The sequence below is a fragment of the Schistocerca serialis genome, chromosome 5 (genome assembly GCF_023864345.2).
Source record: "Schistocerca serialis cubense isolate TAMUIC-IGC-003099 chromosome 5, iqSchSeri2.2, whole genome shotgun sequence".
Classification (NCBI taxonomy): Eukaryota; Metazoa; Arthropoda; class Insecta; order Orthoptera; family Acrididae; genus Schistocerca; species Schistocerca serialis.
In genome coordinates this window covers 349,598,748-349,622,574 of record NC_064642.1, presented here as the reverse complement: position 1 = coordinate 349,622,574, position 23,827 = coordinate 349,598,748, and the positions used below count along the sequence as shown (strand labels likewise).

Sequence of the window (23,827 nt, the reverse complement as noted above, 5' to 3'; positions counted from 1 at the left end):
CTCAGTACATCTACATATACCGTACCACGAACATTTACAGAGACTCCGGGAACTGAACTATTAACAGGAGAGGCGCCTCAAGTGGCAGCGACGGCAGGGATCATCGACAACTGAGTGTTGCATGAGCAAGAGCTGCAAAACAAGTAGATCTTCAAAATGAGATATGATATACACTGATGAGCCATAGCATTATGATCAGCTGTTTAATAGCGTGTAGGTCCACCTTTGTGGAATGACATAAGGCAGTGATTATGCGTGGCAGGGATTCAACAAATTCTTGGTAGGTTTCAAATATATGTGGCATACGATGTCAATACACAGGTCAGACAATAACCGTAAATTAGGGGCTGGTGGTTTATGGGCGCAAAGCTGGCACCCGGTAGCGTCCCAGATGCACTCCGTCCGCTTCAGATCAGGCGAATATGATGCCCAACACATTAGTGTAAGTTTTACTGTTCTACTCCTCAAGGCCCTGTAAGACGATTCTAGCTTTCTGACAGACAGCTGTCCTACTAGGAGACTTAATTGCCGTCGGGGGTAGACATCAAGCATGAACGGATGCAGCTTGTGATATTCGCTATTTTTGGCTTCATTAAAACAGCAAATAGTTAACACTTTCAGCCAGAAGGCGAATACTTGTTAAAAAGAATTATTAATGTATAATATGGCGTCGCATAGCGACGGTGGAATTTCCTAAATAATGTTATTCGTCGTCTTTGAGCGGCAATATAAACAGTAGAATATGGATCGATATGCGATCCTTCACTATTTTGTTCGCTGGTGAACAAATGACGCCCTGAGCGCTAAACACTTGATCTAATTTTTACTAAATGTATAAAAACGTGTTCCGTCTAAGTTTGAGTGAAGTGTAAAAAGAAGAACTGTTATAGCTTATCGTGACGACGCATGGGCGACTCAAGAGGACAATGGCTATATAAAAGAGCGCTCAATGAACATGAAACGGACATAAAAATCTACCGTCATTGTAGTACTAAGCATAAGGTACGATATACGTTTTAGTTATAATAAATATTTGTTCTGGAAATACTGAATCATTTAGCAGTGCTCATTCCTATCATCTCCTCAGTGTTACTTTCATTTTAATTATGCATTTTGCTAAGATTACAGATAGCAAGATCAGCAGCCCAATGCGCGTGTTACATTAAAAAAACTGTTTTATCCTCTTTTTGCATCAGCGTTAATATTGAATTCTCCTTTTGTGTGATGTTACAGCTGTTTTTGCGTCCTTAAGAACTTTCTGGTCCCTTAGGAAATTGTTTTCTCATAATAATAACTTCACAACCGGGTATGATCGTATCTACGATCATGAAGTAATTATAAAGACGATAATGCAATTTCTTATTCAATAGCACGCTAGCTGTGACTGCTTCAAGCCACGCGAAACTGCAAGTAAATACTATTCACATTTCATAATGCAATATCTTATGACAATGGTCAATCCATTATTCTTACGCCAATTGTGACTGATAAAACCGTAAACGAAATCTGAAATCCCAACTTTTCCATTGAATAATAACATCACTTTTATTTTATTACATCACAAGCTGTCATCACAAGCTGTCTGCGATAATGTTCACGTAGTGCACAGATGTCACAGTATCTTCGATTACTACCATAAGTCCCACGAAAGTCCAAGTGAACTTCCTCCCAGTACCAGCCTGCGCCAGATTATCGATCTGATGTAAGAAGAAACGTGATTCATCCGAAGAGCGGAAAAGCCGACCAATTTCCAATGTCGGTGATCCCATGGCCACTGTAATTGTAATTGAGAGTGTCGCTGAGTCAACATGGAAAATACATGTTGTCTACCGCGCTGAACACTGTGCTCCGAAACAATGGTGCTTGCACCAGCATTGTTCTATGTCATCAGGTCTTCCGCAGACCACCGCCTGCCCTGATCCACAGAGCGGGCAAGCTCCTGACCACGCTCTGTGACGGAATGTGGATGTCCAACACCGTGTCGCCTAATCGCCGTTTCACCACCCTTCATCCTCCATAGATGCATATTCCAGTAGCACTCAAACAACAGACTAGCTTCGCAGTTTTCGAGATGCTCGTTCCCAGGCATCGGGACATAGCAATCAGTCAGTCACTTAAGTCAATGGATTTCATTTTTAGCCCGTATCGTCGCTAGAATGACTCCACAGTCAACTCCGCCACTTTTATAAGATTTCCTTACTGGGTCACGTGGCCGCAACGCCAGCAAGCGGCATTCATTCTCCTAGTCGGCATTGGTTACAATGTTTTGGCGCATTACTGTATGGTATGGCGATCGATTCTTGACCAGATCTTCCAGCTGTAATAACAAGAATCAAGACACAGAACATTCAATTGCACTGAGATGACAAAAATCAGGGGGTACCTACTAATATCGCTAATATCGTGTCGGACTTCCTTTTGCCCAGCGTAGTACAGGCAAGTCAATGTGCCATGGACTCAAGTCGTTGGAAGTTGCCTGCAAAAATATTGAGTGATGATGTCTCTATAGCCATGCATAAATAGCGAAAGCGTTGCCGGTGCAGGATTTTATGCACGAACCGACCTCTAGATTACGTCCCATAAATGTTCAATGGGAATCACGTCTAGAATGTCTAGAATGTTCTGCCATGTCGCATTGTCATCCATAAAAATTCAATCGTTGTTTGAGAACAAGATGTTCATGACTGGCTACAAATGGTCTCCAAGTAGCCGAACATAACCATTCCACGTAAATACAGCCATTATGGTGCCACCACCAACTTACGCAGTGCGTGCGTTGTTGACAACTCGGGCCCGTGACATCGTGGGGTCTGCGCTACACTCGAACCCTTCCACCAGCTCTTACCAACTGAGATCGGTACTCATCTAATGAGGACACGATTTTTCAGTCATCTAGGGTCCAACCGATACGGCCATGAACTCAGGAGAGGCTATGCAGCCGATGTCGTGCTGTTAGCAAAGGCACTCGCGTCGGTTGTTTGCTGCCACAGCCCATTAACGCCAAATTTCGCCGTACTATCCTAATGCATACTCTCGTCGTACGTCCCACATCGATTTCTATGGTTATTTCACACAATGTTGCTTGTCTGTTAGCACTGACAACTCTACGCCAACGGCGCTGCACTAGGTCGTTAAGTGAAGACGGTCGGCCACTGCGTTGTCCGTAGTGCGATATCATACCTGAAACTTGGTATTCTCGGCACACTCTTGACTCTGTGGATCTTGGAATATTGAATTCCCTAGCGATTTCCAAAATGGAATGTCACATGCGTTTAGCTCCAACTACCACTCCGCGCCCAAAGTCAGTTAATTCCCGGCGTGCGACCTTAATCACGTCGGACACCTTTTCACATGAATCACCTGAGTAAAGACGCCATGACAGCTCTGCCAATGCACTGCCTTTTTGTACCTTGTGCACACGATATTATCGCCTTCAGTATATGTGCGTAAACTTTTCGTTTGCAAAGAGATAAAATTATCAAATCCAGTAAGTTCGTTCCTAGTAAATATGAGCCTGCAGTGGTTTGACAGTTAGTACTTTCGTATAGATTTCTATTAAAGTTGTGTGTTCTGTTCGAGGTCCTATCTAAACGTATCTTGCACTGACATACAAATGTATGGGAATAAATTCTCTGCTCGTGGTGTGCGATTATAAACGATCATAATTATGCTGCAGTGACGTTACAAAGCGCGTCTCGTTTGTCTCTGCAGAATCCAGTGGTAAGGGTGTTTATATTTTCCATGTTATAGTCGCAGAGCGTATTACTTTTAACACAGAATATTACTTTTAACAATAAAGTTTCTTACATTCCAATGCTCAGGAAAATTCTTAAACAGCTAAATAAGTTATTATTGATGGAGATATAAAAATTGAATGATCTGTCTAATCCGTTAGCCTTTAAACAATTTACATGGTTCTATAATGAACAATGAAAAAGATGCTATTGACATTACTAAGCGAATCTCTCATCTTTCACTACGAAAAGATTGTTAATCTTGTTTTATACTTGGTGTACAAAACATATTCCTATGCAAGTTCAGTATGAAGTGGATGTTATTAATGCGCTGTTTATCGGAGTGCAATCAAATCAAGAGAAAGACACAGAATTGAAGCAGAAATACTTAGGTAAGGCAAAACACTTGAGCTACTGAAATTCTTGGCGTGGCAATGTGAATATTCTCCTAAGCAGCGATACACAGGCAGCAGCAGAACAATGCGGGCGATCTATACGTCAGGCGTAAAGTCCACACTGTTTTGTGACAGGTCTTTCGATTGAACATTTAACGTGAACTAACGGAAATAATGTCGCAAATGTAAAAAGAAAGGAGTGTTATATATGACCATGCTGATTAATTTCTAGTTCAGCATTTAGAGCATGCTGATTCCACAACCACAGTATTGATTTTGAATAAAATGACAGCACTGGAGACACTTTAACTTTTGTCGCGAGTCCTCTGTCTTTCCTTCCATGAGTATTTTCTCTAGATTTTCCCTATCTCTTCTCACAATACGGGCAAAGATTTAATGCGCAGCATCCCGTGCCAGCACCCAAGCTGAAATGTATCACTATGCTGCTTGTCTTACCCTTACGAATCCATGTTTCGCGATCGTAAAAGAAGACGGCAAAGAAAAGACCGCTAACGCACTAGGTCAGCTGCTTGTGCACAATATTAAAACTAACAACAATAAATTCACAAGTGCAACCATTTATAAAATCTGCTGCAGTGACTGAAAAACAGTTAACATCGTCCAGGGAGACACAAACTTCAAAACTGGGTTCAGAGACTATCAGAAACATTAGGTAAAAAGGCAGAAGACAAACCCACCTGTGATTACAAGAGGAAAATGTCACTAATATTAATAATAACCTTACAATTTTGCATAGAGTGGAGAAACGTATTTGTATGGGCATCTTGTAGCAAATTGAAATTTACAAGCAAGGGGATAATAATGACGAAATCCTTAACGAAAAAGTATTTAAAACTCATTTTCTCTTGATGTCTTTCAGAATGTGTTTACTGTTTACAATGTCAATCAATCTAGCGCTGTCATTTTTCGTTACATAGTACAGTTGGCCCACTTATTGTAAACAACAGACTCCGCTTAGTTCGTCAGGCTGAATGGCGTATGAAGATCGTGTTTATGAGCAGAGATTTCCTTTTCTGCTTCCACTTGTTTGCCATCGTTGGTTTCCAACATTGACTCTTCGATCATCTTAAGTTCTCTGAGCGTCGTCTGCTATCATTCCCTTTCCTTAATTTCACCTTTTACTTTTATTTTAGTTATGAATCTATGTTAATCTTGTAAATACCCCATAGGACTGTACTCTAAAATATTTTTGAAGCATTGTACCGATGTTCTTATCATTACTTGCCTCTCCCTCATTACCTAACTGCCCTTTGCATGGCCATGGCTTCCCTGTACCTTGCCTCTCCCATATCTAAGTGCCACCTCCGTGTACATCTCATCAATCGTTCTGTGTCCCCTCATGGTGTCTCACATTTAAGTTCGTGTTACAGTTTCTTAAACTGATGACGAATTTGTGTTATTAGAGTGTTTTTATTACGTTTCTTGAGGAGTCGTTTTTCAACATTATTTACTTTGTTACTTACTTTACGGTGTTACGTTATGTTATTTCTTTACCAGCGGTCGTGTTTATACAGCGCTATTTATTTTATTGTGCTGCTGTTATGAAGTTTGTGGATGACTCGTTTTTTCATAATTTTTTAAAAAATTTCATTTTATTACACTTTCTGTTAGTAATACCTATTACTACATTCTTCTCTATATGACTACTTCCACTGTACTGTACTTTGTTTATTGATGTTATGCAGGTAGCCACTGGATAATGGTCTTGGGGGACGAAACCGGTACCGTTTCTTAAAACAAACTGATGCTGTCATTTTATTGAAAAGCATTCCGAATTATCGTAAAAGATGGGTCTTGAAATGGAAAGAGAGTAGATTTCATATTTTTCTGACACATTTTTATAGTCCGCTTCGTGTTTCATGCGAGTCAAATTTTTAATGTCCAAAACAAATATTTTGCTTTTGCTGCCACAAACTGTGGATTTAATTCATTAAACCACGTCTGAAATATTTCTAAACCTCATATAACATGGTCAAGAGCCATAACCAGTGATATTTATTTGATATTGTAATGCTTCTTAACTCAATTTCCATGTCAGCGTGTGTGTTCGTTCACAATAAATGCAAACAGTGAACTGCAGTATTTGAACTTGCTGTGGTAGTTACTTTCATCCATTCACAAAATACTAGGATTTAAAGCTTTGGTTTTGTATCGCCACTTGTAGCAACTTTGAAAATTTCTGAAGAATCAACATATCACTATTATCATGTTTAAATATTTCAGTGGCATCCAACGTTAAATACTTCTTTCACGTAACTGATAAATACTTATATAAAAATTAATCATTAAATAACTTTTATAATGGAAGAAATAAGGTTTTCGTCGGTCACAAATATCGTCACTACTTATGACCACCTATGTTCATAGTATAATATAAGATGAGCGTTATTACTAGAAATGTAGGAGAGGGAAACTGCCCGTTGAAGACTTCACGATGGGCTGAGACGCTTATGAATCGCTTGTAGTGTTGTAGTATTGATATAACCGTATACGGTGGTGAAGTAGGGCACTGAGATTTTCATTACGCTCTATTCTTTATGAGATCAAAACTTCCATGATATCAGTGTGTTTCATTCTACAGCTTGCACACGCACAATAATGAATCTAGAGATGGAAAGTGGTGTCGGATTATCTATAAAGGCGACTTTCAGTCATGGGGCATGGTGACAAGATCGGCGTTGGCGTCAACGCAGGTTTATCCTTGCTACGTTAGAACATGTCATGCAGTAATGTAAAGAACGTAACTTGTTATGCGGGATAGTTTTGTTTGTACGGATTTTCATAGCATTTGTATATTGTGAATAATGTTTCAACATAAAAAGCAAGGTTTTGGACTCCTAAATAACCGGCATTTCTTACCATTCTTAGCGCGAATGTCGTACGCCTGGTATACTACTGGCCTGGACTACTCATCGCAGCTATGTAGTGCAGGTTGCCTGCAAGCTGCTGACACAGGCGTTTACACGCCCGCTCGTCCTTGGCCCAGAACGTCATGCACTGACAAGAATTAATACAACCAACAATACGTAATCCTAATTCGATTTGAAATAGCGGCAGCGCTGTTCCATTCCGGTGGATGTTTGCGTGGAACTGTTGGAGTTTTTCTGCACTTTATTGAGGAAATATATAACAATTTCCCGGGGATCGTGGGTGGGTTTGTAGCGTCATATATTCCACTTTTCCTCCATTCGGGTTTTAAAAATTCAGAATTTTAAAGATTTGAATAATAAATTAATATTTTTAAATCATTAGAAAAGACAGTTGTTACCTGATCGCGTTAGAAACTGTTCGCTGTCGTTTAATAACAAATGTTTGTGGAAAAGTTGATAATAAAAATGAAATACTGCACTACAAACATAGAAGCTGCATTATGAGAGAATCAGTTGGGATTAGGAGGGTTACGTCATGCTGTAAGGTATGATCGGGTGGGAAAGATGGAGGAAACCCTCATATGATAAAGGGCAACGAGGAGTGGGTTATATCTGACAGTAAGGATAAATGTTGTGGCAGATTTAATTGTCTGAAAGGGGCGAACAGTTGAAACTGCGTTGAGAAAAGGACGTACAGTTCATGTAAATGTAGACTTGGTGGGAGATATCAATATTGAATCAGCAGCATGCCGGAAATGGTAACTAGGGGAGGAGCGATGGGGTTGTTGGAGTAGAGTTTTCGGGCTTCATTGGATATACGGAAATGTTCAGTCTGAAGAAGTGAAGGGAATTTGTAAGGCATTGGAATAGGGACACGTAAATGGCTACAATAAGAAAGTCGAAGTCCATCGTATTCAAGGGTTTGGAGGGAATGATAGATATTTTGATGGAGTTTTCGTTCAGGTGCTACAAATACACGAAGTTGGACATGGGTTTTACACGTTACACTATTTATTAGCGTGCTGTTTGCATTTCGCTCGTGCGCCAAGTTCGTGCAACACAAATACCCACACAAACCAAGGGCACCGCCTTCGATGGTGTACGTGCGACACTCGCGTGTATGGTGGGTTGCCGCAATCCGTGGCCTCAGGCGTACCCTGTCACCTTCAATGACGGCAGATGGCGAAAATAACGGGGTACTGTGAATTATACATTAATTGCTGCGATGTGCTTAATGAGTGTTAACGCCTTGTGTATATCCAAGGACTCCTCAATCACGGAGTTTGAAAACGATGTCCCTCTGGCCAAAATTATTTCGTCATGTTACATTGAATGTCCTCTGGAGAAAAACTGCTGGGTTATAGAAGACTTTGTGACTTGCAAGAAGTGTAGATATTCAGAGTAACGCGCTTTCACAGTGCCTATCATAGAATCTAGTTGTCGCAGTAGTAAATCATCTATCACCAATCCATGAACTATAGCTGCAGATTTAGGTGGGAAAAATCGCTTGAAAATTTATGGAGGATTTTGGCTAACTTGGATGAAACGGCCAACATTTGATAGGAAAGCTAGGGTTTATTGCCGCACAGACCTGATGAAATGAGTGGCTTTGGCTTTAGGTGATATTTTGTTTAATTAGCTGACAACTTAGAATGTAGCATCAGTCTTGTGACTAATTTGATGCGGCACGCCACGACTTCCTCTCCTGCGCTAACCTCTTTATCTCAGAGTAGCTTCCTCAGTTATATGCTGGATATATTCCAATCTCTGTCTTCGTGTACTACCTAGCACCATAGATGTTCCAATCATCCTGTCCGTTCTTCTAGTAAGAGTTTTTATTCTAATCATTTCCTCACTGATTCTACGGAGAACCTCATTTCTTATTTTATCAAGTCACTTAACATTCAATATCTTTCTATAACACCAAATTTCAAGTGCTTAGATTATATTTTCTCGGAAAACTGCCTGTTGCTAGTGTTGAAATATTGTGATTCTTTGTCGATACAGAATCAAATTAAATTACTGACCCCTAACCAGACAACATAATCTCGTGCAGATTATTGTCATTCACACAAACTGAAGTGTAATCTCTTACGTTCTCTCGGCGTGCATGATTAATAGTGTCCTTCTGGGTGTTCAGTCCAGTTATTTCCATTTTATGCCGAATATTTCGACGTCCCACCCGCCGTCTTCATCAGGGTTGCATGTTGTGCTGTTACATGCCTCCCTGCCTGGGCTCCAACCAGTCTTCCAAGCAGCGAGTACAGATAATAGTGGAAACACCAACTCGCCTGAACATCCAGAAGGCTACCATTAACAAGTTCATGTATTTGGTGGAATAAAGAAAGCGTCATTAACTACAAATTCAGGAAAGTATACATGACTGCTGTCACTATTTTATAGCAGCTCAGACACCCTTAGACCGCAACCCAAGAAAAAACGTCTCAAAAACGGAATGATAGAAGCGCTGCTGCAACACCTTGCAGTCCCATGAATCCAGTTTTTCCATTCTCTAGCAAACAAACGTCGAGGAAACTCTTTCTGTACCAATACCTTTGAAGCGACCCCTTAAACTCCAACCCAGTAAAGGGTACTCGTAAGTGACTGACTGAGTACCAAAGAAACATTATTGTAGGAATACGAATCTTATTTCATAATGTAGGTAAAAACATATCTTTTACATAGTTTTACAACGTTCTCTTAGATACCGTAGAAATTCTCAATAAGTGCGTCCTTTGTCACTTGACAGTCACCTATGCGATTGCGCGTCTCTTCTCAAACACGCCGCAGTATGTCAGCAGAGATGATTACTAAGAGGGCACAGATGCGCTGCTTCAGTACCAGACTATTCGTCGGTAGAGAAAGGACACACACTTGATCTTTAGAGTACCTCCACTCGATGAAATCATGCAGTGGCAGGCCTGAGGAAAGATTGAGCCAGAGTAACAGCACCTGATCACCAACATCCTACGAGCGATTCATCGTCGTGGTAGTTATTGGTTTAAAAACGCTCTGACCTCTCTGTGGAAGTGAGGTGGTGCACCATCCTGCTGCAGTGTAATGGCCTCACTATTGTCTTTCAACTGGGGTAACAGCCTTTGTGTAAGCACGTAGGATAGTCCTGTCGTTGGCCGTTGAGTGAACCAGAACGGGCTGAGGTCGCACAGAATACCTTCTCTTTGGGAGAAGCTTGCACGTATTCCACACAACGATGTAGATGTTATACTCTCAAAATACTAACGTTTTGTTTATTCACCTTTCCACTCACATGAAATGTTGTTTCATCGTTGAAAACTAGTCTTCCACAGAAAGCACCATCTTCCAAACGTTGGAATAGTGCTATGCTAAACTTTGCAGGTAAGGTTTTATCATTACTCGCTGATGTGCCTGTTTTCTATAGGTCACTGCACAATAAGACCGTACTTGTGTCAGTACTAATATATGTTGTATCACACAGGGTGACTTTTCTGAATGGAGACAAAGCACAGGAAAGGATCTCTGAGAAGATAAGGAGCAAATAAAAATCATGTCGTCACTAAGCCGGAAATGCTTTCCTAGAGAGGTACACTCCTTTGAAGATGGAGATAAAAGATATTTGGTAGTGTAGGTTTCGGAAGTTAAAAGCCCACAAGAGGTCACAACAGGCAAGTGGGATCGTTCTGACTGTACTAGCGTTCAGTGGTATGGTAGCAGCGAACTGTCATCACCGGTTCAGCCTCAGTGTGTGGAGGGGGCTTACTGGCGACCACGTCTTGGGACCAGTCATGCTCACAGGCGAGCCGTATCCGTACTTCTTGAGCATTTGCCTGCCTCCCCTGCTGGAACACGTGCTTTGGTGGCACGAAGGGTAATGTAGCTACTACATGGTGGTGTTCCAGATTACTTCTGCATTTTCGTGCGAAGCCATCTCGACAATATCTACCACGACTACACATTGATGCTGTACACTAATACGGACAGATCATTCTCACTTGCCTGGTGTGTTCTCATATGTGCTTTCAACCAATGAAACCTGCATTGCTGAAGATATTTTGTCTCCACCTTCAGTTGGATGTATCTCTCTTGGAACGCGTTTCCGGCCACATGTTCATATCACCCTCTTCGTTCCTTATACCCTCAGTGATCGTTTGCTGCAGTTTCTTATATAGGGACTGAGGAACAAAGGACGCTCACGTGGATTGTTTTGAGCCCTTGTAAAATCAGGTAAAGTATTATGTACCTATGAATAGTCTTTAATCATTACGTCATGTGGTATTTCACACCATTTCCTCCCACACTCAGATTTTTAGTACTTTTTTAATATTAAATTAAAAGCATCTTTAGTGGGGCCAAAAGAAGGAAATGAAACATTGTTAACTTCTCGTGGTTGGTGTTCACAATCACATAATTTTTTAAAGAAAAACACCATAATCGCCTTTGACTGCAAAAGCTGTTTATTTGCAACATTGCAATTTCGGCCGTATCGCCATTATCAAGTTGTATACTGCAAAACAAGGATTAATGAACAGAGTGTCCATATAGAATGCCACTAAAACCATACCAAACATTTAGTACTACTAAAACAAAATGCAAAAATAACATATTACTTACACTGTGATTTAGCAAGTGTGAAAATCTAGGAATTGTCTCGCACGTATACACTCCATCGTCGTATTTGTGTGTTGAGTCTTTTAACTCTAAGATTCGGTCTATATTAAGTGAGCGCGACGTTACGTACATCGTGAAAATGGCGTAAATTATATGCACTATTACTGTTATTAACATCTTTAACATGAATCCCATCAGATCACTGTTCGAGTGCACTGTTTATTTCACAACTGAAGTAATTGAAGGGAAAACAAATTCACAGGTCGTACTTTTCGCTCTCGTCAGGGATCAGAGATCGTGCATTCCAGAGTCAACATTTGTTATCAGACTACCTTAACGTAGCTTGCCTGTGAATCCGCTTCAAAAAATCGATTGCTTGTGTCGCGTCTTAAATGGATGTTTAGAGTTTTTTAACGCAACGGCAGTTAAAAGAACTGAATTGAAAACTAGGAAGCTGTTCAAAAATCAACTTAAAGATCTCTCGGTGTGTGTCCTCATCCACGTTTCCATTTCTTTCACACGCCAATGTTTGTCATTAGTCTCCTATTCGAGAAACATGTACTATATACCTGTTTTTGAAGTTGAAAGGCTTATTAGAAGATACGCTTTGCTATGCTGTTATGTATCCCTTGCCTATCTTTGGTTGTTTTCCTTATAAACTTTTTTGTAAATTGAGTTGCTGCTATTTTGTCAATCTCGAAAGTTATTATGCCTGAAAATTGTTTTAATGTGGGGCAGTTAGCATATGTGAGTTATTAGGAATATATGATGGGTTTAATATGAAACGGTCACTGTTGGAAATTGATTGCATGAGAGCGCCAGAAGGTGAAAAGTGGTTCCTTGACGCAACTAAATACGGCTGAATACAAGGAGCAAGAAAAAAAGGAAGAGAAAAGATGAGAAACATGTAAACCAAGATGATTATGTAACTGGAATGTATTAGGAACACCAGAGGTGAGTCATAGATCAAATATAACTTGATTTGAATTTCCCGAGAACTATATTTTCTGACATGTTTACTTTATTCGCAAGAGATATATATGAGTTCGCAGTATGAGATTTTTTAGGATGTGTTAGGGTACTATTTGGAGGAAAGTGGACTATAGACGCTAATGGACTATCGACAGAAGGAAAATGCCTACTGATTATTTATAAAAAAAGTAGCCTTTGTTTTAATTATCATATGTAAATATTTCTAGAATAAAAACTTGTGGCAGAAATGATAAGCTTTAGTCTATTATTTGGTTTAGTTTTAGTTATGTCATGTTTCGTAGATCATTTTCCCAATTATTTTATCGATATGATGTGGAACAATACAGATTACAAGATATATATATGAATAGAGATAATATTATTATTACTGAAATTTCTATTTCTACACATTATACTACATTTATAGGTACAATTTTTTTACCATTTCTGAAACAGAAACTCGTCCATGGAGTAGAAGGAGTTGTCCAAAAGAAATGATTTTGAGCTAGATTTAAAACTTGATCTGCTACCTGTCAGACACTTTATGTTGTTGGGCAAGTGATCAAAGATTTTGGTTGCTGAATAATGCACTCCTTTTGGAGGAAGTGACAACTTCAATAACGGATAGGAAAGGTCATTTTTCCCTCTAGTGTTGTTCGTATGAACATCACTGTTCTTCGCGAATTGAGACCGATTATTTGTAACCAATTTAATTAGCGAATATATGAACTCTGATGGTGCAGTTAAAATACCTAACTCCTTGAAAAGGTGCCTACATGACGTCCTTGGGTGAACACCACTAATTATTCTAATTGCTCTATTTTGTGCAATCTATACTTTATGTCTAAGTGGTGAGTTACCCCAGAAAACTGTCCACAAGACATGATTGAGTGGAAATATGCAAAGTACGTTAGGAGGCTGATCTGTATATTACCAACACTAGCGATTATACGAAAAGCGAAAGAAGCTGAACTTAGTTGTTTGAGAAGCTCAATAATATGCTTCTTGTTGTTCAAGTTGTCATCAATGTGAACACCCAAAAATTTGGAGAAATCTACCCTGTTAACTGAGCCCTGTTCATATGCTACATCAATTGTCGGTATGACTCTATTCGGTGTGCAGAACTGGATATAATGAATTTTTTTCCAAATTAAGGGATAGTCCATTTTCTGAGAACCACTTAATAATTCCTTCAAATGTGTGTGAAATCTTATGGGACTTAACTGCTAAGGTCATCAGTCCCTAAGCTTACAGCCGGCCGAAGTGGCCGTGCGGTTAAAGGCGCTGCAGTCTGGAACCGCAAGACCGCTACGGTCGCAGGTTCGAATCCTGCCTCGGGCATGGATGTTTGTGATGTCCTTAGGTTAGTTAGGTTTAACTAGTTCTAAGTTCTAGGGGACTAATGACCTCAGCAGTTGAGTCCCATAGTGCTCAGAGCCATTTGAACCATTTGAACCTAAGCTTACACACTACTTAACCTTAATTATCCTAAGGACAAACACACACCCATGCCCGAGGGAGGACTCGAACCTCCGCCGGGACCAGCCGCACAGTCCATGACTGCAGCGCCTTAGACCGCTCGGCTAATCTCGCGCGGCAATAATTCTTTGAAAGACATCCTTAACAATATCTTCAGCTGCTTTTCCTGGAATGGGATTTATATAACACTCGTGTCATCTGCAAAAAGTACTAGTTCCGCTTGCTTAACGTTAAGTGGTAGGTCATTGACATGAATAAGGAACAGCAGAGGACCTAAAATTTAACCCCGTGGGACTCCCTTTGCGATTAATTCCCATTCACTAGAATTTACCACCCTCCCAACATTATTTGTGCTATTCAGCACAACTTTTTGCTTTCTGTTCATTAAGTATGATTCAAACCAGCTGTGTGTATAGCCTTCAATTCCATAAAAGACATCGTGTTAATGTGTACTTCAAATTTCAAACATCTAAGTAAGATTATTATTCAGTGCATATATTCGACGTGTGGATCGGCGTATAAAAATTTAATTTACTGATCTTCACAAAATATTGCAATATATTCAACATGTGAACAAATTTGATTAAGTGTATATCCGACCATTCAGCAGGGTTCACTGCTATTTTTCTGCAATTTTCATCCTACTAAGAGTTCACGTTTTTTAGTTAGAGCCGTGTAAACTTCATAAAAACTGTTACTATTGTGCCTGGCGTTCTCAAGCAACTTACGTTAATATCATTTTTATATTTTTGCATTCTGTATTATGATACAGTCATATGACATTAGGAATGGTATAGGAAATTCATTAGTTGTGGTGTGGCGTAATAGTACCGATCTTATCTATTTTTATGCTCAGATACGACAATGACATTTTTAGATTTTGACATGTATTAAATAACAGTGTAAAAAATGACATTTTTTTATATAACTGCTGTATGCCTGGCAAAATGTTAATGTCATTCTCTATATACACTGTGTTCTTTATTTTTTACGTTTTTCACTATGCCAATTGATAATGGTCTTACGTGCGAAACTGCAATAGTGCAAATAAATAACTTTTACAGTCAAACGCAACTATAATATCTTCAACATTTCGCGGCCCTGTCAGCAACTGCATAAATAGTAATTTTAATCTTAATAATGAACAGCCTCAGCTTGACGATGTCCACTATGGACAAACGATAGATACTGTTATTCTGAAGAAGGTTGGGTTATCCCGACTGAAACCTAGGTAAATTTCTAGGTAAACGGTGCAACTGAGGCTGTTCATTATTAAAATTAAAATTAAACGCAACTGTGTTTTTTAGGAAGTAGTACAAAAATATAGCCTCTACAGAACAATGAATTCCTTTAATTTATAAGAATCCTATACACGTCTTTCGTCGTGCATTTAAGTGTCGGGAGACAGTTACAGGTGGCGGATATAGAAAACGTTAGTGGAGAAGTTCAGTACGTTGTTCGCGACAAATGAAGGCCTTTGTGAGAGACACAAAGCGTCTGGCCAGTGATCCAGTGTGTAGCGGCTAGCTGGAGACGCAGTGCCACTTACCTCTGCACTCGTGGGCGTCGGTGGCGGAGGCGCGGCCCCAGGGCGCGTCATTGTAGAAGGGCAGGCACTCGTTGCAGTCGGGCCCCGCCGTGTTGTGCTCGCACCGGCACACGCGCACCGGCTGCCCGGACAGGTCCGTCACGGAGATGCACTCGCTCGCGTGCCCGTTGCACTTGCACCTGCACGACAAGCACCCGCACGTACCTCTTAGTGGCTTGTACCGACTGGGCCCGGCTACGATGGCGACACCAGTCTACCAGGTGTTCAAAACAAACAGTAACTATACCTTGTGCACGTGGTGGCCCGCAGCTCGTAAACATTTGAAGATAACTAATGAGGAGGTATTGAATAGAATTGGGGAGGAGTTTGTCGCACAACTTGATTAGAAGAAGGGATCAGTTGGTAGGACATGTTCTGAGGTATCAAGGGATCACCAATTTAGTACTGGAGGGCGGCGTGGAGGGTAGAAATCGTAGAGGGAGACCAAGAGATGAATACACTAAGCAGATTCAGAAGGATGTAGGCTGCAGTAGGTACTGGGGGATCAAGAAGCTTGCACAGGATAGAGTAGCATGGAGAGCTGCATCAAACCAGTCTCAGGACTGAAGACCACAACAACAACAAATGTTTGAAAAACACGAAGAGCTGCTAGTAAAATTAATCTTTATTATTATTATTATTCGAATTTGGGGGGTTCAGGGTCACGTGAAGCCGCTGATTTATGACAAAATATTCCTTTTTTTTGGCTTCTTACCACTTCTTAATTCTTGCTCTCTGTTGTTCTCTTCTATCATCTATCCCTGTCCCTCATCTCTTCTTTTGCTTTTCAACTCGAAGCCCTTGGCTTTTTGTATCTTTCACCGAATTCGAGCCTATTTTCTATGTTTTTGTCTGTTATTCACAAATCCTGCGGATCTTTCTTAACTTCTATTTGTATAAACCATGAAATTAGTATTTTTTGATTTTTTTATCAAAGAAGTTGAATATTTTTTGTCACCCTCCTGTTGTTCATTCTTTTCTTCTTTGCCAGTCTTCTGTTGTTCATTCTTTTCAAATGTCCATAAAATGTAATCCAGTGCTTTCTCATTTTATCTCGTACAATCTCAAGTTTTTTTCATACAACTTCTTGATTTTTAATTTCGAAATTCCATTTTCATACCTTGGAACCTAACTTTCTCGAATTATTCATCTTTATTTCTTCTCCAAATGAGTTATCTGTTATGTTTGTAGCGAGGCATTCTGTGGCGTAACCTATATTAAGTACCTGTTTTTTTTTCAACCAGTCATCATCATCATGTAGCCTATATAGGAACGAAGTGAACACATGAGATACAGTTGGACATCTAATGACGAAACACTGCAATAATACATGGTGAAAATGTTCACGAAACTGTCATAACACACACCTCACTAGACAATGTTTACGTCAGCCGCTATGAATCTTTCTTTGGCGCTACAGCTCTTGATCGGCCATGTGCTCCTGAAATACCTACCTCTACACATGTCAGTTCTCTTCTTTTCTGCTCTAGCTTGGTATGGTCGACCAACATATTGTCCAGCAACGTTGCTCTTGGTCAGTCCTTCCTTCAGATGGAACACAATTTTCCGTTCATAGTTATTTTGTGTCCAAAATAACAATGAAAGTCCTCCCCCTACGTCCTAGTCTGCGTATTCTCTGAGATTTAATAAATTATGCTATATCTTTCCCTTGTAGAAGCTGCCTGCATCTTATTTCTCACAGGATTTGTCTTTCAAAAATGACCTTAGATTGTTTACAAACACTTTCGTCATCGCCCACATTTCTGACCCATGCGTAACAACTGGTCGTACAAGGGAGTGGAATACTCTTGACTTTGTTGTCATTGTTATTAGAGACATCTAACATACCTCTAAGTTCACATAATAGGCTCAATTTCCCGCTTGTATCGTTTCTCTAATGCATTGTCTCACTTATTATCACTGATTAAAAGAACAGGTAGATAGTGAGAGAAATCGGCACCTTTAAAACTTTTATTATAAACTTTCAGGTGATTTTGTGTTGTTGTAGCCTTAGAATTGGCCATATCATGTGTTTTGTATTGTTTTCATTTACGCTGAACACAATTTTTACTACTTCTGCCTCTACAGAAAAATGGTTCAAATGGCTCTGAGCACTATGGGACTTAACATCTGTGGTCATCAGTCCCCTAGAACTTAGAACTACTGAAACCTAACTAACCTAAGGACATCACACACATCCATGCCCGAGGCAGGATTCGGACCTGCGACCGTAGCAGCCGCGCGGTTCCGGACTGCGCGCCTAGAACCGTTAGACCACCGCGGCCGGCTCTGCCCCTACAATTTCGTATATTTCTTAAGGAAATTTATGTCTCTTGTCACAATCTGATACCAGGGGGTGCCGAAAAAGAATGCCTCCGAAATTATCATGCGAAAAATTTTAAAGCTTTTTGCATAAAACAAACGTTATTAACGTTCTACATATTCATTCTTCATTTCTACGTATTTATTTCTCAATATAGTCACCCTGGTTACCAACACATTTCTGCCAAGGAGGAGCCAGTTTGTTGATGCCGTCACCGTAGGATGTTTGACTTTGTTGAGGGAGTCACAACCTCATCTTCTATTTGCACCGCTTCATCGCTATCAAAGTAAAGTCCTCGATGGTGTTCTTCAAGTTTTGGGAACAGGTGAAAATCGGATGAGGCCAAGTCGTGACTGTACGGAGGATCATCGATGACAGTGACCCAAAGGCGTTGCACATTTTGCACCCCTCGTGTGTTACCTGGCATTCCCATACTGAAAGAGACTGTGCTCTATGCTTTGGACGTGCTCTTAGAATTCGAAACTCGATTACAGCACGCCGTGTTCTCATGCACCGACATAGTTATGCTACACAAGCAACAATTCGAAACCCTCTAGCTGCAGAAGGCAGTAAAGATGTAGACATGAAGAGTAAAGATACAGAATGTTAATAACGTTTGTTTTATTTAATAATGCTTTAATAGTTTTAACATAAAAAATTCGAAGGCATTTCTTTTCAGCACAGCCTCGCATCATCTGTTTATGCGCATGTCTGACTCGATACCACCATCAATGATGCTCTTTTCTTAATTTTTGTATCAAACTATATAACTAAAAAGCTATATTGCGTGACTGAAGTACTTTGTATCTAAATTTCAGTTTCGCACATTTTTAAAAACTTTTTTATTTAGTTATAAGTGCCATACTATACACGTTGATGTAAATTTTTTGGTATCATTTGTTGTGTTGTAGCAGCTTCGTGAGCATATTCGCCATGTATCGTTGCAGTGATACATATTTTATTTATAAATGTATCTTATATGTTCGTTCCTATACAGATTACATAATGGTCAAGTTTGGTGCATCAAAACTGGTAGTGAAAATGGTTTATTTCATCTGCAGCTCTTAGTGGTTCGTAAACATGACTTTCTTAAAACACTTTTTAAAACAGCTACCAAACATGCAGTTTTTATATATTTTTGAAACCACTTTATTCTTAATTTGTCAATACCGGTTTCGAATATCTTGTTCATCACGAGCTGGCTGCATTGCATTAAATTATAGGGTGTTGAATGTTTACATTCCCATCATGTCAATAAAAATGTCCGAGACATTTACGAAAACTTTCATCTTCTTCGTAGCCCTAAGAATTGTATTGACCGCGCTTATTGCTGTAGCCTGAGCGTTTTTCAACTCAGTCACGAATTTTTTGGCAGCGTGGGTCACCCTTAGCACTTGGACACTGAACAATCTGACATTACCTTAACGTCACGTTTTTTTAACAAGTTCAAAAGGCTCTGAGCACTATGGGACTTCACATCTATGGTCATCAGTCCCCTAGAACTACTTAAACCTAACTAACCTAAGGACATCACACAACACCCAGTCATCACGAGGCAGAGAAAATCCCTGACCCCGTTTTAACAAGTCCTGTCAAACAGTGACAACCAATTAGTTGAAAATAGTGTCCCCATTGACTGGCGACCGTTCTTATTTCGTATAATTTAAATACGAATTGTATAAGAATTTTAATGACACCCCATTTTAAAGCACTGCACTGTAGCGTTGTGTATGTGATAGCACTAAAAAAAAAAAGAGTTGTCCATTTCATAGGGCTAAACACAATCATAACCATTTCCAATTAAAATATGAATAGTTGCTGATGAGCCTTCCGGGGTGTATGGCCGTGATCGAAGAAACTTTTCAGTTCCTGATGTTACGTCCAGATCTGCGCTGGACATTTCCGGTCTGTGAAGGACAAACGCCCTCCTCTGGCAGCTATTGGAGTGTATAAGTTCCGTATACTTATGTAAGAGTCTACGTTGGAACTATGTACCAAGAGAAACATGAATTCAAGACTGAAAGAACATGAAGGTCTTTGTCGACTAGGGAAAACAGGAAAACTCAGTCGTAGCAGAGCATGCACTTCAGTCAGGAAGTGATGAAGTGAAGTTTTCCGAAACCAAATTTTATCTACTATGACAAACTATTATCCACGATTATATAGAGAAGCCATCGAAATATATAAGGATAGTATAATTTTAACAGAAAAGAAGCCATGAAACTGAATGATATATGGACAGTGGCTCTGGAAAATCGATAGATAAGTTTTGATCCTTGATAGGTTACAATCGATAGTTAAGTTTGTTCTCTGACAAATATTGTCTCTGCTGATCACGCGTAGACTCGATCACGTCCACTTTACACGATATTTATATCGCTCTCCGACGTCCGGCTCGTCAGTCTCCAAGACTCAGCTTCGACAGGAGCACAACCAGAGATGTTCAGTGCACCTCTCGACGGAACATCAAGAACCGGAAAGTTCCTTCGCCCGCGACCATACAGCTCGTAAGACTCAAGGGCACCTGTGACATGCGGACTTGGAAGACTTCATTTTATGACAAAACAGGAATAGTTGACAGCACGTAGCTAGTGTACTTATTGCGTGCCAGGCTTTTGGGGCCATGCAGCAATTGCGAGCAGTGAAATCACAGGCTGGTAGCATTTTATGATTCGGAGGTCACAAACTGGAGACGCTTTCTGTTCACTTCTGTAAACGTACCTGGCGCCGACGGCGAAGTCCGAGATGGCGTAGAAGTAGGACCGTAGCACCTGCGCATCTCCGAACACCTCGTCACCGAACGTGTTGAGCCGGTCCAGCGTGATGCGCAGTTCCGTGGCCGTCACCCAGTCCTGGGGACACACATGGCGATGGCTCACATGTGAAGCTAAGAGTAGAGCTACGTAGCTATTGCCAGGGCAGGCGCTCTTTTGTTGAGAAGTTTGACAAACACACCAAAAAAAAAAAAAAATGGTTCAAATGGCTCTGAGCATTATGGGACTTAACATCTATGGTCATCAGTCCCCTAGAACTTAGAACTACTTAAACCTAACTAACCTAAGGACATCACACAACACCCAGCCATCACGAGGCAGAGAAAATCCCTGACCCCACCGGGAATCGAACCCGGGAACCCGGGCGTGGGAAGCGAGAACGCTACCGCACGACCACGAGATGCGGGCCACACAAAAACAAAGATTACAAAACAAGTAGTAAATACAGTGAAATTTAAAAGTTATCTAATGGAGCAAAGATTAATCACAACCACGACAGCTCTGGTTGCAACTGATTTATTTTATGACAAATCAGTTCTTGTTTTGACCTCATGTAAGGCCATTATCAACTAGAGACAAGTGCTTGGATAGTCCAGGAACGTGCTTCGCATGGTGATGTCGAGACCAGGATTTGTGAGGAAAGGAAAAAAAAAACCAGTTGTTGGCTTCTGATGTACAAAGTCAGAAGCTACGATGTTGTCACAGGTATTGTCTGCACGCAGCTGAAACAGTGCACCGCTATTCACTTAAAAATTTTGAAATCCATACATGCCATAGAAGAATCATGAAAGAAGGTTGTATACATGGAATGACCCTGGAGATACTAGAAGGTTTCAGATAGATTATATAAAGGTTTTAAATTGTAAGACATTTCCAGGGACAGATGTGGACTCTGACCACAATCTATTGGTTATGAACTGTAGATTAAAACTAAAGAAACTGCAAAAAGGTGGGAATTTAAGGCGATGGGGCCTGGATAAACTGAAAGAAACAGAGGTTGTACAGAGTTTCAAGGAGAGCATAAGGGAACAATTAACAAGAATGGGGGGAAGAAATACAGTAAAAGAAGAATGGGTAGCTTTGAGGGATGAAATGGTGAAGCAAAGGATCTAGTAGGTAAAAAGACGAGGGCTAGTAGAAGTCCTTGGGTAACAGAAGAGATACTGAATTTAATTGATGAAAGGAGAAAATATAAAAATGCAGTAAATGAAGCAGGCAAAAGGAATACAAACGTGTCAAAAATGAGACCGACAGGAAGTGCAAAATGGCCAATCAGGGATGGCTAGAGGACAAATGTAAGGATGTAGAGGCTTATCTCACGAGGGGTAAGATAGATACTGCCTACCGGAAAATTAAAGAGACCTTTGGAGAAAAGAGATCCATTTGCATGAATATCAAGAGCTCAGATGGAAACCCAGTTATAAGCAAAGAAGGGAAACCAGAAAGGTGGAAGGAGTATATAGAGGGTCTATACAGAGGAGATGTTCTTGAGGACAATATTATGGAAATGGAAGAGGATGTAGATGAAAATGAAATGGGAGATATGATACTTCGGGAAGAGTTTGACAGAGCACTGAAAGACCTAAGTCGAAACAAGGCGCCGGGAATAGACAACATTCCATTAGAACTACTGATAGCCTTGGGAGAGCCAGCCCTGACAAACCTCTACCATCTGGTGAGCAAGATGTATGAGATGGCGATATTCCCCCAGACTTCAAGAAGAATACAATAATTCCAATCCCAAAGAAAGCAGGTGTTGAGAGATGTGAAAATTACCGAACTATCAGTTTAATAAGTCACAGCTGCAAAATACTAACGCGAATTCTTTACAGACGAATGGAAAAACTGGTAGAAGCGGACCTCGGGGAAGATCAGTTTGGATTCCGTAGAAATGTTGGAACACGTGAGGCAATACTGACCCTACGACTTATCTTAGAAGAAAGATTATGGGAAGGCTAACCTACGTTTCTAGCATTTGTAGACTTAGAGAGAGCTTTTGACAGTGTTGACTGGAATACTCTCTTCCAAATTCTGAAGGTGGCAGGGGTAAAGTACAGGGAGCGAAAGGCTATTTACAATTTGTATAGAAATCGGATGGCAGTTATAGGAGTCGAAGGACATGAAAGGGAAGCAGTGGTTGGGAAGGGAGTGAGACAAGGTTGTAGCCTCTCCCCGATGTTATTCAATCTGTATATTGAGCAAGCAGTGAAGGAAACAAAAGAAAAATTTGGAGTAGGTATTAAAATCCATGGAGAAGAAATAAAAACAGTTTCATTGTAATTCTGTCAGAGACAGCAAAGGACTTGGAAGAGCAGTTGAACGGAATGGACAGTGTCATGAAAGGAGGATATAAGATGAACATCAACAAAAGCAAAACGAGGATAATGGAATGTATTCGAATTAAGTCGTGTGATGCTGAGGGAATTAGATTAGGAAATGAGACACTTAAAGTAGTAAAGGAGTTTTGCTATTTGGGGAACAAAATAACTGATGATGGTCGAAGTAGAGAGGATATAAAATGTAGACTGGCAATCGCAAGGAAAGCGTTTCTGAAGGAGAGAAATTTGTTAACATCGAGTATAAATTTAAGTGTCAGGAAGTCGTTTTTGAAGGTATTTGTATGGAGTGTAGCCACGTATGGAAGTGAAACATGGACGATAAATAGTTTAGACAAGAAGAGAATAGAAGCTCTCGAAATTTGGTGCTACAGAAGAATGCTGAAGATTAGATGTGTAGATCACATAACTAATGAGGAGGTATTGAATAGAATTGGGGCGAATAGGAGTTTGTGGCACAACTTGACTAGAAGAAGGGATCGGTTGGTAGGACATGTTCTGAGGCATCAAGGGATCACCAATTTAGTACTGGAGGGCAGCGTGGAGGGTAAAAATCGTAGAGGGAGACCAAGAGATGAATACACTAAGCAGATTCAGAAGGATGTAGGTTGCAGTAAGTACTGGGAGATGAAGAAGCTTGCACAGGATAGAGTAGCATGGAGAGCTGCATCAAACCAGTCTCAGGACTGAAGACCACAACAATAACAACATGCCATAGATCATAATAGCGTCTCGATATATTCAAAAT

The 23,827-nt window shown here is 40.3% G+C and overlaps 1 protein-coding gene across 1 annotated transcript in view; it reads right to left on the bottom strand.

The window, feature by feature from the left end:
• The window catches only part of LOC126481697 (laminin subunit gamma-1), a 1,171,409-nt gene that overhangs the window by 518,701 nt on the left and 628,881 nt on the right, over positions 1-23,827 (bottom strand). Inside the window, exons 5-6 of the mRNA XM_050105645.1 lie at positions 20,691-20,821; positions 15,608-15,786 (exon numbers count right to left, since the gene is read on the bottom strand). Coding sequence (XP_049961602.1) covers positions 15,608-15,786; positions 20,691-20,821 — 310 coding nt within the window. The remainder of the gene's footprint in view (positions 1-15,607; positions 15,787-20,690; positions 20,822-23,827) is intronic.